This window comes from Cricetulus griseus, chromosome 9, assembly GCF_003668045.3.
Source record: "Cricetulus griseus strain 17A/GY chromosome 9, alternate assembly CriGri-PICRH-1.0, whole genome shotgun sequence".
NCBI classification, from domain to species: Eukaryota; Metazoa; Chordata; class Mammalia; order Rodentia; family Cricetidae; genus Cricetulus; species Cricetulus griseus.
In genome coordinates this window covers 12,316,259-12,331,423 of record NC_048602.1, presented here as the reverse complement: position 1 = coordinate 12,331,423, position 15,165 = coordinate 12,316,259, and the positions used below count along the sequence as shown (strand labels likewise).

The 15,165-nt window shown below is 42.5% G+C and overlaps 1 protein-coding gene across 1 annotated transcript; it reads left to right on the top strand.

Annotated features, from left to right (window-relative positions):
* The first annotated feature begins 936 nt into the window (after positions 1-936).
* Positions 937-12,019, top strand: LOC100760248 (cytochrome P450 2B1-like). The gene is made up of 9 exons (XM_035449112.1): positions 937-945; positions 2,863-3,025; positions 3,166-3,315; positions 5,082-5,242; positions 6,058-6,234; positions 6,688-6,829; positions 8,272-8,459; positions 8,635-8,776; positions 11,838-12,019. The coding sequence occupies exons 1-9, from the start codon at positions 937-939 to the stop codon at positions 12,017-12,019; spliced, it is 1,314 nt and encodes a 437-aa protein (XP_035305003.1).
* The last annotated feature ends 3,146 nt before the right edge of the window (positions 12,020-15,165 follow it).

Genomic DNA, 15,165 nt, shown 5'->3' with positions numbered 1-15,165 from the left:
ACATTATTCTGACTCAGCAGGTTAACTTTACAGGTGATCAAGGTTGATTTAAATAATAGCAAACGTAAGAAGTTGCTTTCAAGCCAATATTAAGTTGGTGATCATTTCTATCATTCATCTGATACACAGATTTTTATTTCATTGATACACAAGATTTCCCAGTGTGGACTCAACACTGTTTGTTTAGTGTAATGTCATGTTAGTAGGATTCTTTCTAGGAATAATCTGGTTCAATCATTTGTTGAACAGGTGTAAGTATTTTTGACGTTGTACAAGTATTTGGAAGTGAAGTTTCTCTGTATGTATTCATTCATCTTCAAAAATTATAGATGATTCTACATAAAGGCAGATTCTTTACCTGTACATTTACCCAGCTGTGGAATGAAAATACTTAGGAGAAAGACATTTTCTGCTAGGTTTGGCCCACACCAGCAACCCTAGCACTTCAGATACTGAGGCTTGAGAATGACAAATCTGAGACAACTTAAGCTACATCGTGACTCTACAGATCATACTGGCTTACATAGCACCATTCTTCTCAAGGGATTTCAACACTGATTAAATATGTATAGAAGATTTTTCTTAGCACTATTTCATAAAATAACATCAGGTATTGAGCAATTCCTAGGCTTTCTCCTATTAGTTGCAGTTTGGCAACTAGAATCAGATAAAATTTACGCAAGCGGATGAGAGTCTGTTATTTACATAGCACCATTCTTCTCAAGGGATTTCAACACTGGAGTTTTGTGATATTCCTGGGACCAATTCCCAGTTGGTGCCCAGATGGTTTCATTGTGAGGTATTTTCCCAATCATACATACTATAGTTGTGACTAAATGGAGGACCACTACTAGGAGATTTTCACTTTCCCCTTCTATATAACCCAGTGGGTGGGACAGGTCCATTCTTTCTGAGTGTCGCCAGGAGGCATTGAACATGTTGAAGGTAGGTCAGAGGAACCATGGTTCTTGGTTGTGATTTCAGGACTGTCCAGACTGAAGGGTATGGACCAGGATCTATATCTGTATTGACATCCATATCTATATCAATATCTAAGTCTATGTGTATATCTATATTCACAGTCACATCATATTCCTATCAATGTCTGTATCTGTATCTGTACTGAAGTGGCAGCTTAAGCGGCCTCCCCTCACCAGTGACAATCTACTTTAAACACTAGACAAGTAAGAAAAGACTCTCTTTAATAAAGCACATCAGGTTCTGGCCAACTTCCTAGAGAAACTGCCCTCAAAGAGCAATTTTTAACAGCTTCTGTCGAACTTAGGCACTAGCAATCCCTATGTGCTGTCATCTGTAAATATCTTTTAGGTTCCATTAGATGTTGAGGCATTAAACATATGTTACAGACATAGGAACTGCAATTCTGCCTATTTCTGCTAAATGGAGATTTATAGCAAAGATATTGTCACCCTTACTTTTAAAGTAGACCAGTGTTTATTGTGGGAAATTACCAATACAGAGCCAGGTAAACACACAAGGGAATTTAATAGGGAAAAGCCTTAGTTACAGAGCGACCCAGCCAGCCGGCAGGGCAGCTAGCTGTCCGTACAGCAAGCCAAAGATGAAACCCAAAGCAGAACCCTCCACCTGAATGTCCCTCACTCTACATCACCCTGACCACGCCCTCGAAGGCGTGGTCAGACACACTTGTAGCCAGCCCCTAAGCAGGCGTGGCTACAGCATCCCCAACAAGTGTTGTTCCTTTTGAATCATATTACTTCTGCCTCAGTCTCTCTTCCGTTGCTGTGAAGAGACACCATGAGCAAGGTAGCTCTTATAAGAAAGCATTTAGTTGGTTTGTTTATAATCTCTGATATTTAGTTCATCATCATCATGTAAGGAACATGACAGCAGGCATGGCAGGGTACTGGAGCGGTAGCTGTCCCCTAGGCATAGAAAGAAACTTCAGGCTTAGTACGGGCTTTTACAATCTAAAAGCCCACCCCCAGGGACACACTTCCTCCAACAAGTTCACACTTCCTAATCCTTCTAATTTTTTCAAATAGTAACACTCCCTGGTGACAAAGCATTCAAATAAGTGAACCTAGGTTCGATCTTATTCAAAAACCACACTCAGTGCCATCCTGCCTTCATGGAACAATTATACTCTTCCTGATAAGAAAACCAGGACTCAACCATCATTTTTTTCCCCATTTTTCCCCCATTTTTTGCCCAGTACAGCCATTTTCTCTGATATGGGAATGGAGCCCAATTTGCAACAATCTTTACAAACAAATATTAACAGAAACATATTCCCAGAAGCTTAAACTGCAGGAAGCCTAAACTACAATTATGTTCAAGGTACGGCTATTTGCCTAGAGTTTCTAACATGTCTGCTTACTTTACTACTTGTCACCGAGTGCCATTAGAGGCAGTACTGCTTTAGCTAAACCCTACCTTGTGCAACCGAGCATTTCCTTACATGTTTAATGCTAAATCCATTGTAATGGCAATTTATCACTCTCAGTTTTCCTATATCACATCTGTGTCTTGCTTATCTTTTGACACAAGGTTTCGTGTAGCCCCAGGCTGGCTTCCAGATCAACAGCAGTCAGGGGTGATTTTGAACTCCAGGTCTACCTCATTTACTTCCCCAGTGCTGGGCTTGCAGCATGAGCCCCATATCCACAGCCATACTATAATGTAGTATTGCTCACAATGCCCAACATCCATGCAGACCTCCATAGTGGTGGGTCAACCCTGACACTGCTAGCGCCTCAGAATGAAAATGGTAGCCAGGGGAGGGGTTCCTATTTAACCAATATGTGTCTAAGTGTTTTAACAGTGTAACAACAATGTCTGCCCTGACTACCTCAACAATGGTGCCCTTATTTTTGGCAGTTTCGAGAAAAATATGGAGATGTGTTTACCTTGTACCTGGGATCAAAGCCGGTGGTCATGTTGTATGGGACAGAGGCCATAAGAGAGGCTCTGGTGGACCAAGCGGAGGCTTTCTCTGGCCGGATAACAATTGCTGTGCTTAAACCTATTTTCATGGACTATGGTAGGACGCTCAAAGTTTGGTACGAAGTGGGATGGAGAGTGGCCACAGACAGAGGAGAATCTGATAGAAGGGTGGGCAAGGGCTGGGGAGGGGAAGGATCCAGGTTTCTTTGAACTTCGTCTGTCCCCCTACATTTTTAGGTGTGATCTTTGCCAATGGGGAACGCTGGAAGGCCCTTCGGCGATTCTCTCTGGCCACCATGAGAGACTTTGGGATGGGAAAGCGGAGTGTAGAGGAGAGGATTCAGGAGGAGGCCCAATGCCTGGTAGAGGAGCTACGGAAATCTCAGGGTGAGTCCCAAATAATGTATATAGAGAAAGATGGTGACGCAAGTCATGAGTGCACATCCAAAGAAAGAAAAGAGATATACATGGGCAGAAAAAGAAACACCTGCGTGCGTACACACACACACACACACACACACACACACACACACACACACACACACACACACACACTGGGGAGTGGAAGAGATAGGAGAGAGAAATACAGAAAGATAGGGGAAGAAATGTGACATCCAGAACATGTAAGAACAACTCAGAAATATATATTGAGTCATTTGCATGCTGGCTACTTACCAGCAGGGAAATTCATGCCTGGGTTAATATTATGTGTCATTATGGCACAAATCTGTCCTCCCAATGCTCAGGGGCCGGAGACAGGGAGGGTCATACATTGAAAGCTAGTTTGGCTACATCATGAAATCTTGTTTCAAAGAGAAAATGAGATACATGCTTTTGTGCAAGCCCAGCACACATACAGTTTCTTTTCTTATCCTTCAAACCACAACCTTGACATGGTGTCACATGCTGTTTGTATTGGTATACTTGAATTTTAGGCAAAAGCTTAGAGGGTTGGTATACTTGACTTTTAGGCAGGAGCTTAGATGGTAACGGTCATCCTTGACTTCATGTGGTATTCAAGGCCATCTTGAATATGTTAAACAGTCTCAAAACATGGTGTATGTCCAAGTCAAGTGTTAGAAGTAAGGAACTGTGTTTTACCTTGTGGATATCTTCTGAATAGGACAACGAGCAAAGAGGCACTGTGGGTGATTTACTTTGTGAGAGTTATAGGCATTTCTGGGTACTTATAGAAACTCCATAACAGGACACTCTGTTGACAGAGTCTGTTTTTAGCAACTCAATTCTTCAGGCTGGTTTTTGCAATCTTCTAAGATTTCTCAGGCGACATGAGACATAGAGGCCAAAGAGAGTAGAAGGATATCAAGAGTTTATGAAGACAGAAGGAGAAATAGGTTGACATAGACCAAAAAGCTAGTATGGAGCTTGAGGGATCAAACAGAAGAGAAAACACAGTGGAGCAGGAACGTGGAGAATAGAGAGGGGAAGAAAGTAGGTAGTGTGTGAGAAAAGAGAAAGGAACTGACACACATCAGGGAAAGAACTGCAGAGCAATCAGGAACATTAGACAGGTGAGACCCTGAGAGAGTGGTAACAATGGCCCAATATTGCTGGACTGACAGCATCCCTCCCACTATGATGGCCCATGAAGAAACCTGCAATTCAAAGGCGGCAGATGCCAGATGCTGGTGGTTCTTGGAACACCACAGAGCCTAGAATCATAGAAGAAATAGAGGAAGACTCAGAGATGAGAGACTACTAAATCCATAAAACAAACCACTTGACCATTCTATGCACCATTCCTGAAAGGGGGATTTATGTATTGGATTATAGTCAGAATGCTGGCCTGGGAGGGGTTTCATGGTGGGGAGTAACTTTCACATGCTTTCCTTCTCACATTTATGGGTCTGTGTCCTGGTCCCAGTCATAAGTAGGTTTGCTAATTTGGAGAAGTTAGTGACTATCTCTGCATACTAATGTCATTGTACATTATGTGTAATATTGAGAAGAAATTAAATAAAATGGCTTGTACAATCTCTAGTGCAGGATCTGGTGCATCATATGTGAAAATAGGGTAGCAAATGTTGCCATTCTTTGAGTAGTGAGTGGTGGTGACAGCTGTATAGAAATAGTGACAAGGCCAAACGTTCCTCTTGATGCCATGTCTCCTGTCTTGCCTCTTCATCCTCCAGGAGCACCTCTGGATCCCAAGTTCCTCTTTCAGTGCATCACAGCCAATATCATCTGTTCCATTGTCTTTGGAGAGCGCTTTGACTACAAAGATGGCCAGTTCCTGCGCCTGCTGGACCTGTTCTATCAGACTTTCTCAATCATTAGCTCACTATCCACTCAGGTTAGTGGTTGGGGAGAGTATCATCTAAGGCAGAAGAAATGAGATTCTGTTCTGTTGGTGAAGACGGTCTGGAAGAAAGACAGAGAAAACATGAAGAGATAAGATTGAGAGCAGGAGGGAGAGATGTGGTTATATCTTTCTTGAACAAATCCTCTATATCTGGCTCCAGGTTTTATTACACAGACCAATTAAGAACTCCATTTACAGAGAAAAGTATGGGGCACAGGGCAGAGACAATATGGAGAGGCAAGTGGCCTTAGGCCTGGAAGGAGGAAAGAAAGGTGGAGATACCTGAATACAGAAATACAGACCCTTCCAGACATGAGAAAATGATAACATGGTGGATTGTGGCTGTTGCTAAATGGGTAGAAGACTTGTCTATCATGTTTGAATCATGAGGTCAATTCCTAGAACAAAATAAGCTGGATTATGTTTGGCACACATGTGAAATCCCAGCACACCCCAGATCAGTAATATCAAGGACATCTTTGTATAAATATTGAGTTTGAGTACAGTCTGAAAGACAAGAGACCCTGATTGAAAAATAAAATGAAAAACAAAATGATGGCTTCGGAAAGAGAGGTAGAAAATACAAGTTCTGGGGAAAGAATCGGAGAGAGAGAGAATGACAGCATGCTGTATGTATGTGTGCATGAGACTCGAAATGAAGGAACAAGAGATGAGCAAATAGCAGGAAGAGCAGAGGGTGGAAGGAGAGTGGATTCTCATGACATTTGGGAACCTAGGAACAAACACATCCTGCTTCTTGAGACCTGATAGCTCCAGGTGACCTCCTGGAACCTTCTTTCATGCAGATGTTTGAGTTCTTTTCTGGCTTCCTGAAGTACTTTCCTGGTTCCCATGTACAAGTTTGCAAAAACCTGCAGGAAATCCTTGACTACATTGGACACAGTGTGGAGAAGCACAGGCTAAACTTGGACCCCAGTAATCCAAGAGACTTCATTGATACCTACCTTCTACGCATGGAGAAGGTAAGTCCTGCGTGAATGAGAGAGTGGATGGGTAAAAGTAAAAGCTGAGGATGTGAGCAGAGGAAAAGATTGGGGGAGACAGATGATGGGAAGGAGAGACAGGAAATTGAGTGGAGGAGATGGACTAGAATCTAGAAAGTGAAGAATAGAAAGGGAGGAGAAAATGAAATAGGGACAAAGAAGGCTGAAGAAGAATCACAGTGCAAGGGACAATAAAATGAAAATGGTCTCAAAGGAAGAGGGAGTTTGATAGACAAAACATGATAAACTATTGAAGAGTAAAGTAGAGAGAGAAGACAGAACACACAGAGACCAAGATACATTTTCAAGGATTGAGAAATGTCAAAAAGTCTCTATAATGTGAGACAGAAGGACAGATCACAGGATGTGTTTATCTTCCTGTAAGGCTCCAGTCACCTCTGACCCTCCCTTCCCTCTCATATCTGGAACCAGGAGAAGTCCATCCCACACACGGAATTCCATCACAAGAACCTTGTGATCACCGTGCTGTCTCTCTTCTTTGCTGGCACCGAGACCAGCAGCACCACGCTCCGCTATGGCTTCCTGCTCATGCTCAAATACCCCCATGTCACAGGTGTGTCATTGGCAACCAGTGAGGGAGCTTCTAACTCCCTTTTGGCTTTGGAGTTTTGCGAAGATGAGAGACACATGTGCTTCTTACATCTGGAACGCAGAAGGCTATGGTCTACTTCTAAACTAAGACAGTGCTGTGGGTAGTGTGTGAATCAATACCCAGCTGACCCATTTTTACTGTCAATTAAAGTGTGATATTCCACCGATTCAACTTTCTTTTCCTCTTTAGTTACTTCCTTTTTTTCTTCCCTTCCATCTTTACATTCATCTATCAAAGCATCTCTTCATCCATCTACTTCTCCTATTTGCTCACCTGCCTGTATGTCCACTCATTTGTCATCCACCTATACCTTCATTCATTTTTTCCAACTATCTAAGCCATCTATCCTTCCAAATATCTAGTTACTCAACCACCCTTCTACCTATCCAACTATAAATTCTTGTTCATACACACACATCCCCCACACACCCACAATAAGCATCCATTCAACCATATTTCAATCCACTGACCAAATGATTCTTTAATCGCCCTGCAAGTCATTTCATTAATTTGTTTCAGTTAATCAACTTAGTCTTTCCTTTGGTCAGTAGAATTAAATAAATTATCTGTCATTGATTCATTCATATACTTATATGTCCTTTTATTAACATGTTTCATTCCTTTTTCCCTACACCAATTGGCCTTTGAATTCATCTTTCCTTTGTCAAAGATTCCTGCAGTTTGAATCATCTGTCGACTTAAAAGTTCAGTGTCTATTCATTTCATTAATTCATAAACCTGTCTACTTATTAATTGATTTATTCATTGATTTACTTATGTATTCCTTTTTAAGCTCATCTGTTGATACTCTCATTTACTAATTTACCTACTTCTTAGTTATATTTCTGAGGAAAGAGCCTCAAGTTCTTAACAAAAAATTCCATGTAAAGTTGTGGTATGTGCCTGAATGAGAGTGTGTCTGTGAGTGTGTGTGTGTGTGTGTGTGTGTGTGTGTGTGTGTGTGTGTGTCCTTGTATGTGCATTTGTGTATATGTGTGTATGCATGTGTTTATGTGTGCTTGAGTGTATTGTTAATGCATATGTGTGTGTATAAAGAGACAATTCATTCCCTTGCAAAGGTAAGAGTTTTTGCTGATTTTCTTCCTCACACTCTCATACCAATATGATTGCTTTAAATTATCCTTATGCAGTAGCCCTTTGCTGTATTTTTTCTCTTTTTTTTAAGTCCCTGATGAAATGTGGTTGAACCTCACAGAGGACAGATTTATATAGTTTTAAGCATGGGCACAGAGGATCAGTCGCTTAAGTTCAGGACAGTTTTGTACCCTCAAGTACATGGAGTTTTTTAGGAGAGTCTCGTTGCTGCCCTCTTTGCTGGGTTGTTGCTCATAGAATAACGTATCATTGCTACAAATCTGACCAAGTAGATCTTTTCTGTGCAGAAAAAGTCCAGAAGGAGATTGATCAGGTGATCGGTTCAAACCGCCTACCAACCCTTGACGACCGCACCAAAATGCCATACACTGAGGCTGTCATCCATGAAATTCAGAGATTTTCAGACCTTATCCCAATTGGTGTGCCACACAAAGTCACCAAAGACACTTTGTTCCGCGGGTACCTGCTCCCCAAGGTGAGACCGGCTGCCATTCCACATCTCTACTCCATGAGCTTCAAGCTTTCTCCTCCATCCTAGTACCAGCCTGTTGTTGATTCCCCAGAATTTCAGGTGTCTTATTGATTGATTGAATGTTTGAATATGTGAGTTAGGGAATGTTGACATCTTTGTATCTCATAATGTCTCCTAGGACACTGAAGTGTACCCCATCCTGAGCTCAGCTCTCCATGACCCACAGCACTTTGAACAACCAGATACCTTCAATCCTGACCACTTCCTGGATGCCAATGGGGCACTGAAGAAAAATGAAGCTTTTATGCCCTTCTCTATAGGTGAGACTCACCTGTGCTTCCTTTCCCTGACACTAGAGGGAAGGAACATACTCCAGGACACAGACTGGACTAGTTCCATATTTACTGAGTCTATTCCAGTTGATTTTTCTGAACAATTCCATTCACTGAACCTAAATTCCCATAAGGGACTCTTGAACTAAAGGTGTATCCTCATTGTGAGGACTTTGAGAAGTATTTAAAAACCTCTAAACCTGAGCACATTCATTTTCTTAATAAACAATGGCAATATCAACTGACATCATGTATGTACACTGCTATCAACAGGGTAAGGTCTTGATGAATGGGGAGACAGACTTTAGCTCTGAGCAATGGGGAGATGGGGCATGCCTTGACACACTTGCCCCTGTTGCATACTCTTGTTAAATTCTATGATACTTCAAAGTCACCAGCATTTATTTGAGCCAAGAATCCACTCATGATGGATAATATCCTGAACCAGAGAAAGGTCTGAATTACAGCAACTATCAGTGTGGACATGTGTTCTGTTTATACAACAGGGATATGGGCATTGAACACATAGCATGATTGGTGCCAGCTCTGCTTTTGCATTACTTGGTAATGTTGGAGTAGTTGGCAGCCTGGGATAAGTCAACTGCTCTTGGTGACTGAGATTAGTTATTCATTGGGAGACTATAATCTCAAGTTAGTGTGTAATTCATTTACCTTTTGCATTTGGGTAGTTTGTTACATGCAAAAGATGCCTTCAGCCATGTTTAATGAACTCTATGGGATGTAAACATAGAAGCTTGGTGTTCAGAATTCTTATCTTTTGGAGAAACAGGTGTTCTAGAAACGAATACTTAACCTTTTATTGTCCCCCTGAACCCATGTTCTCGGGCTAGGGGTGGAATCCTGGGCTGAGAGTGTGTTAAGCGAGTTATCTTTGAAAGAGCCCCCAACTCCTTGCTGTATTCTAGAAGACGTATTCCTGCTGAGCCTCTCTGCTCTCTGTCATCCCTAAACTGAGGACTGTGCACCAGGGGTTCTCCTGCTGAGAAAGGTCTCAGCTAAGAATAGTCTAGTCGTGAGTTTCCATGTCATTTCATTGACTCCTGGCTCTGTCCAGCATAGTAGTCTCCTTTCATATTTCAATTTCAGACATGTAGACATGTAAGGCATGAGACAAAAGTGAATTGTCACCATAACAGATGCAAGTTTAGAAAGGCAGGAATGTTGAGAAAAGGGGCAAAAGAAGAAGATGTCAAGGAATGCATGGCTAGATATATTTAGACAGAAAAGGAGGTGGGGTTAGGATGTTAGCTAGGAAGGTTAGAAAAAGCAAGCAGAAAAGAACTGATAAAAAGATACCTAGTGATGATAGGTACAGACCCAGGTTCAGGTCGACTGAAAGAAAGCAAGAAAACTGAGCAAACAAGCAATCCAAAAGGATACTAGAGCCAATGAGACTTGATAGTTTCTAAGTCTACAGCCCCAGGCATGGGGATATTATATTGAGAGTGAGATAAGCCATTAAAAGCTTCTCTAAAAACATCCAGGTCACAAAAGCCAGTTCTAGGAAAACCAGCTCAGAGAGATATCCCATGAATTTCTAAGCTCATGTCACCTAAATTCTGGAGATTCATTCCTAAAAGGATAGTGTGATTCCCCTATATACCCTTATACAGGCACAGTTTCCAAAGAACTGTATTACGGCACTGGGGTTACTGGGAAATCCCTCATCCACTTGGTGGCAGTTGCAGATTAAAAATCACTGAGGTACCCATGTGTCCAGGACCAGAGTGTATCCCTTCATGTGGGATGGGCCCAGGCACAGTACAGGAAGATTTGGAGGGCACTGCAGAGCCCCAGTTGAGGGCCCTACCCTGCCTGGGGAGTGGTGGGTGGATGGGGTGGAGGGTAGGTTGGGGGTGGGAGAGGAGGGATGGGGGTGAGGGGAGGGAAAGGGAGAAGGGGCTTACATGTGAAACAAGCTTGTTCCCTAACTTGAACTAATAAATAAATAAATAAATAAATAAATAAATAAATAAATAAAAAGAGTTTTTAAAAAGTGAAAAAAAATCACTGAGGTACAAGGCAGGTGGTGGGTTGAGTCTTTGCCTGAGCTTTCAGGCTGCCTTTGCTCTGTGGTCCTTGATGTCCAAGGTGACAAACCTCCAAAGCTCCTTATTTCCCTGAGAACCCAGTGGGTACCACAGATCATTTATCATGCCCTCTGCCCATCGTCAATTGTATATACAATTGTGGTTGTAAACAGTAGAAGGGAAGAACAGAGGGAAGGAGAGGAGAGATAGAAAAGACTCCCACACAGAGGTCTTGCTATGTAGTACAGGCTGCTCTGAACCCAGCATTTTCCTGTGTCAGTCTCCCAGTGGTTGCATTTACAGGCATGTGCCTTCATGTCTAGCTTATATAGGATTCATAACACAATCTAGTTGTTAATCTACAAGTCTTTCTAAACACTCTTTGGGCAGCCATTGTTAGGTACCAATCCAATCACATGGAAAAGGAGGAACACTAAAAAATGTTGCATAATGCTGGTGTACACATTCACATTTGGTTTCTATTATAAGTAGGTTCATACAGATCTGGAAGAAAGGATTCTGGTAACCTAACAAAATGCACAAATGTGTCAGAAGTGACCACGAGACATCCATCAACACCCATGTTACGAATTATTTATTTATTGTGTATATGGATATATTCATAGACATGTATGCTGTGGTGTTGGTGTGTGTGTGTGTGTGTGTGTGTGTGTGTGTGTGTGTGTGTGTGTGTGTGTGTTTATATCACAGGACAGCTTGTGGGAGTTGCTTCTCTCCTGTAACATGTGGGACCAGGGTATTGAACTCATGCCATCAGCATTGATAGTGGGTGGCTTTCTTTGCTGGGATGTGTCACTGGCCCTTGCACCAATTCTTTATGGTTTGGAAAATTTCTTACTACTCTCCTTGAAATTGCAGGTGATGGTCAAACACATCCGTTTTCATTGCAATTGGCAGAGTTCTTTTGTTTAGCAATGGTACAGTCCAATGTTTGTACATGCTCTGGGGCTCACATGACTCATTCTCTCTGCCCACAGGAAAGCGCATTTGTCTTGGAGAAGGCATCGCCCGCAACGAATTGTTCCTTTTCTTCACCACCCTCCTCCAGAACTTCTCTCTGTCCAGTCTCATGGCTCCCAAGGACATTGACCTCAGTCCCAAGGAGAATGGCTTTGGAAGAGTGCCCCCAGACTACCAGATTTGCTTCTTGGCCCGATAACTTGGCTGAGGTCGTGTCTCCAGTCCTGTTGAGAGTGGACCCTTCTTTCTTCCCCTGAGAGACCTGCTGGAAACAAGGCCCTAGATCACCGCTCACACTCTTCCATCTTACAGTCCCAATGTATCAGCTCCCAATGCTCTATAATCTAATCCAACGAACTCTGTATGTGATTTGAATCCTGCCTCTATAGATTTTCCTAAAATGTATGGTTCACAAAGCCAAATGACATGGCATGTGATCTTTGGTGTTTGTGTGTCTTTTATTTCAAACTATATTATCTAGGTTCCTGTGTTCTGCAGTCCACAGACGCACACATTCAAATGCTTTTTATCATGATCTTTCTTGGCAACAATGCACAACTACTTGCTTTAATGTGTGCTGACAGCCAGAAGGTGTGGTCAATAAATCCCTCATAGAATGCCCAGCAGCTTGGGTTGTAGTTGATGCAAGATACAGTCAAGTTAACACTGAAGAGCATCTATCACACTACCCAGTCTCCTGGACACCTCGTCATTGTTACCTGCGATTTCTCAATTGCCAGTTACCTTAAGTCCCTTCCAGAAGAGCTTCTTGCTGCAAATCCCATCCCATCCATGTCAGGTTTATGAGGGGACAACTTGTTTCTTTATTCCCTGCTCCACTATGAGAACCTGGAACAGCAGGTGGCTAGTGCCAAATGTTTAATATAATAGGAGTGTAACCAATAAGTAAACAAACAACTCAATAAAGTGACAAAACCCATTGTTCCTTAAACTTGCCCAATGTGTACTCAAACCTTCTCTGTCTCTCATCTCTTTCACACTTTTCTGATAACCAGAGTAAATCCCCATCCCCAAAGTGTCCAGGTTGACCCCAGTTCTATGAGTCATGTGCTCTTACTATCTTGATACCATTTGACAGGTGTCTGGAAGCCACCCTTTGAGCATTGAGCCATGAAACTTAGCTTCTAAACACCACACTGGTGGGACAGGCAGGTACTTATGGGAAGCATCATTTATTTAACACTATCACCTAGAAAGATGTGTCTGAGAAGCATTGGCTAATCAACAGGCAGCTCTTAATTCACCTCTGAGATATTAAATTTCCATTTGCCTCATCAAGCTCCCTGTAGCACGATAGGCAGAGTTACCAGGAGATTTACCCGGCATATCACCTTCCACCAACTACATAAATAAGACAACAGACAGAGCAGTCTGCCCTTCAAGCAAAAGAGGAATATGCAACATGCCAAGGAATACCATGGCAATCTGCCTTCTTCCGAATCTTGCTAGTCTGAACCCGGGGTTGCTTCAGCTCAAGGACTGTCCCTCTCCTGGACAATGGCTTCTGCCTTTCCTGGAGAACATTTTTCAAACAGACCCCATAAGCTTACTCAAATCCTTCCAGTGGGTGAAATGTGCAAGTAGTCATGGTGACGAGGCAAGAGTTGGGAGGAAGAAAGTAATGATTACAGGGATCAAGGAGTTGCAAATCCTTTGTTCAACGTGTTTGAAATTCTGCTCTTTCAGCCATGGTGTGGCACTAGAGAAGCTTCTAGTATTCTTTTGAGTAAGAACAGTGGGAAGGTCGGTAGTGGGAAGGTATGTAGGAAGATAGGTTCTGGTAAATGTACTGGGCTGTGCATCTTATAGGGGAACATTTGTGTGTGTGTGTGTGTAGTCTATGAAACTCCAAGTCCAAAGCTGTGAAATTCTCAGAATAGCTGGGAGCAGGGCCCCTGAGGAATGGTATTTGAGAGATGGTTACCTGAAACCACAGAACTCAAGTGTAGCTATTTTTCTAATGTGACCCAGGCATCATCAGGGAATTCAGCGAGAGGATTCACTATGGATAGCTTTTGAGGTCTCGGCCTTGACTCTGCAGCTGAGGAGAAAATAGGGAGATACTGTCACAATCTACATGGGATTACAGCATATTCTATTCCTGAGTGTATATATGAGGCACTATGGGAAGCCCTAGTGTGTCATGCAGAAGCTTTCTCTGGATAAAATTTATCATTTATCCCATCTTCCAGGAAAGCAGTGTGTGTGGGCATAGTATGTGTAGCTGCAGAAAGTAAAATAACATGAATCTCCATGAACTTCCTGTTTGTCACACCAGTCAAGTTTGCTCTTCAACAGTGGAAAGCCTTGGGAAGTTCTTGAGCATTTCCATCTGAGCACCATGAAGGGTTTTGGGATGGAGAAATGGAGTGTGGAGCAGTGAATCAGGAGGAAGATTGTGTTTGGTGGAGGAGCTTCAGAGTCTAGTCAATAAGTCCACAGTTCAGGGACACAGAGATGGAAAAAGGGCTGGTGAAATCCAGACTGAGAAATACAGAGACATGTTGTGATCCATTGCCTCTAGCCCATCCTATTGTTCCTATCCTTCTTCATAGGCCTGAGCACTGCACATTCTCGTATTTTATTCACCTTGGCCAGTTGGTGTCAGGCACAGGGTTTTGTGGTAAAGTATGGGCACCTGGGATATAGAGGTGAAGAGAAACAGCGGGAGGTTTAGAAATCTACTACAGGTTTTTTTTTAAATGAATGTGTAATGTCTTCTATATCCATCCTAAGGTTGTTCCATCCTAAGAAACTTTAGAACAGATGTCGTGGTTGACCTAGGAGGATCTTTAGAACTTCATGTTTGAGAAACACTTCCATAGACTTAATGTAGGCACTTCCATTAGCAATTTTGGGCTGGGGAGACAGCTCAGTAGAGAAGAGCACTTATTCCTGTAGGAGAATGAGATATAGCTCCCTGTATCCAAGCTGGAGAGCTTACAACTGCCAGTAACTACAGTTCCTGGGATCTGGGGCCCTCAACTAAGCAAGTTACATAGCAAAGAATGAAAAGAAGAGGAAAGAAAGAAAGCAAGTCGGGCAGGCTGGGCTTATGGTTGTGCTGGGGATAAAAACCATCTGCAGTGTAAACACAAGGATCTCCAGTATCCACATAAAAACTGTGCATGCACAAACCCCGGCACACACACACACACACACACACACACACACACACACACACACACACACACACACCACATACAAACATCATGCCCTATACATAACATACACTACTTAAGACAACATATACACACACCACACACATGACATGTACACACACCAAACACATACTAACCATACACATCACACACATACACAGCA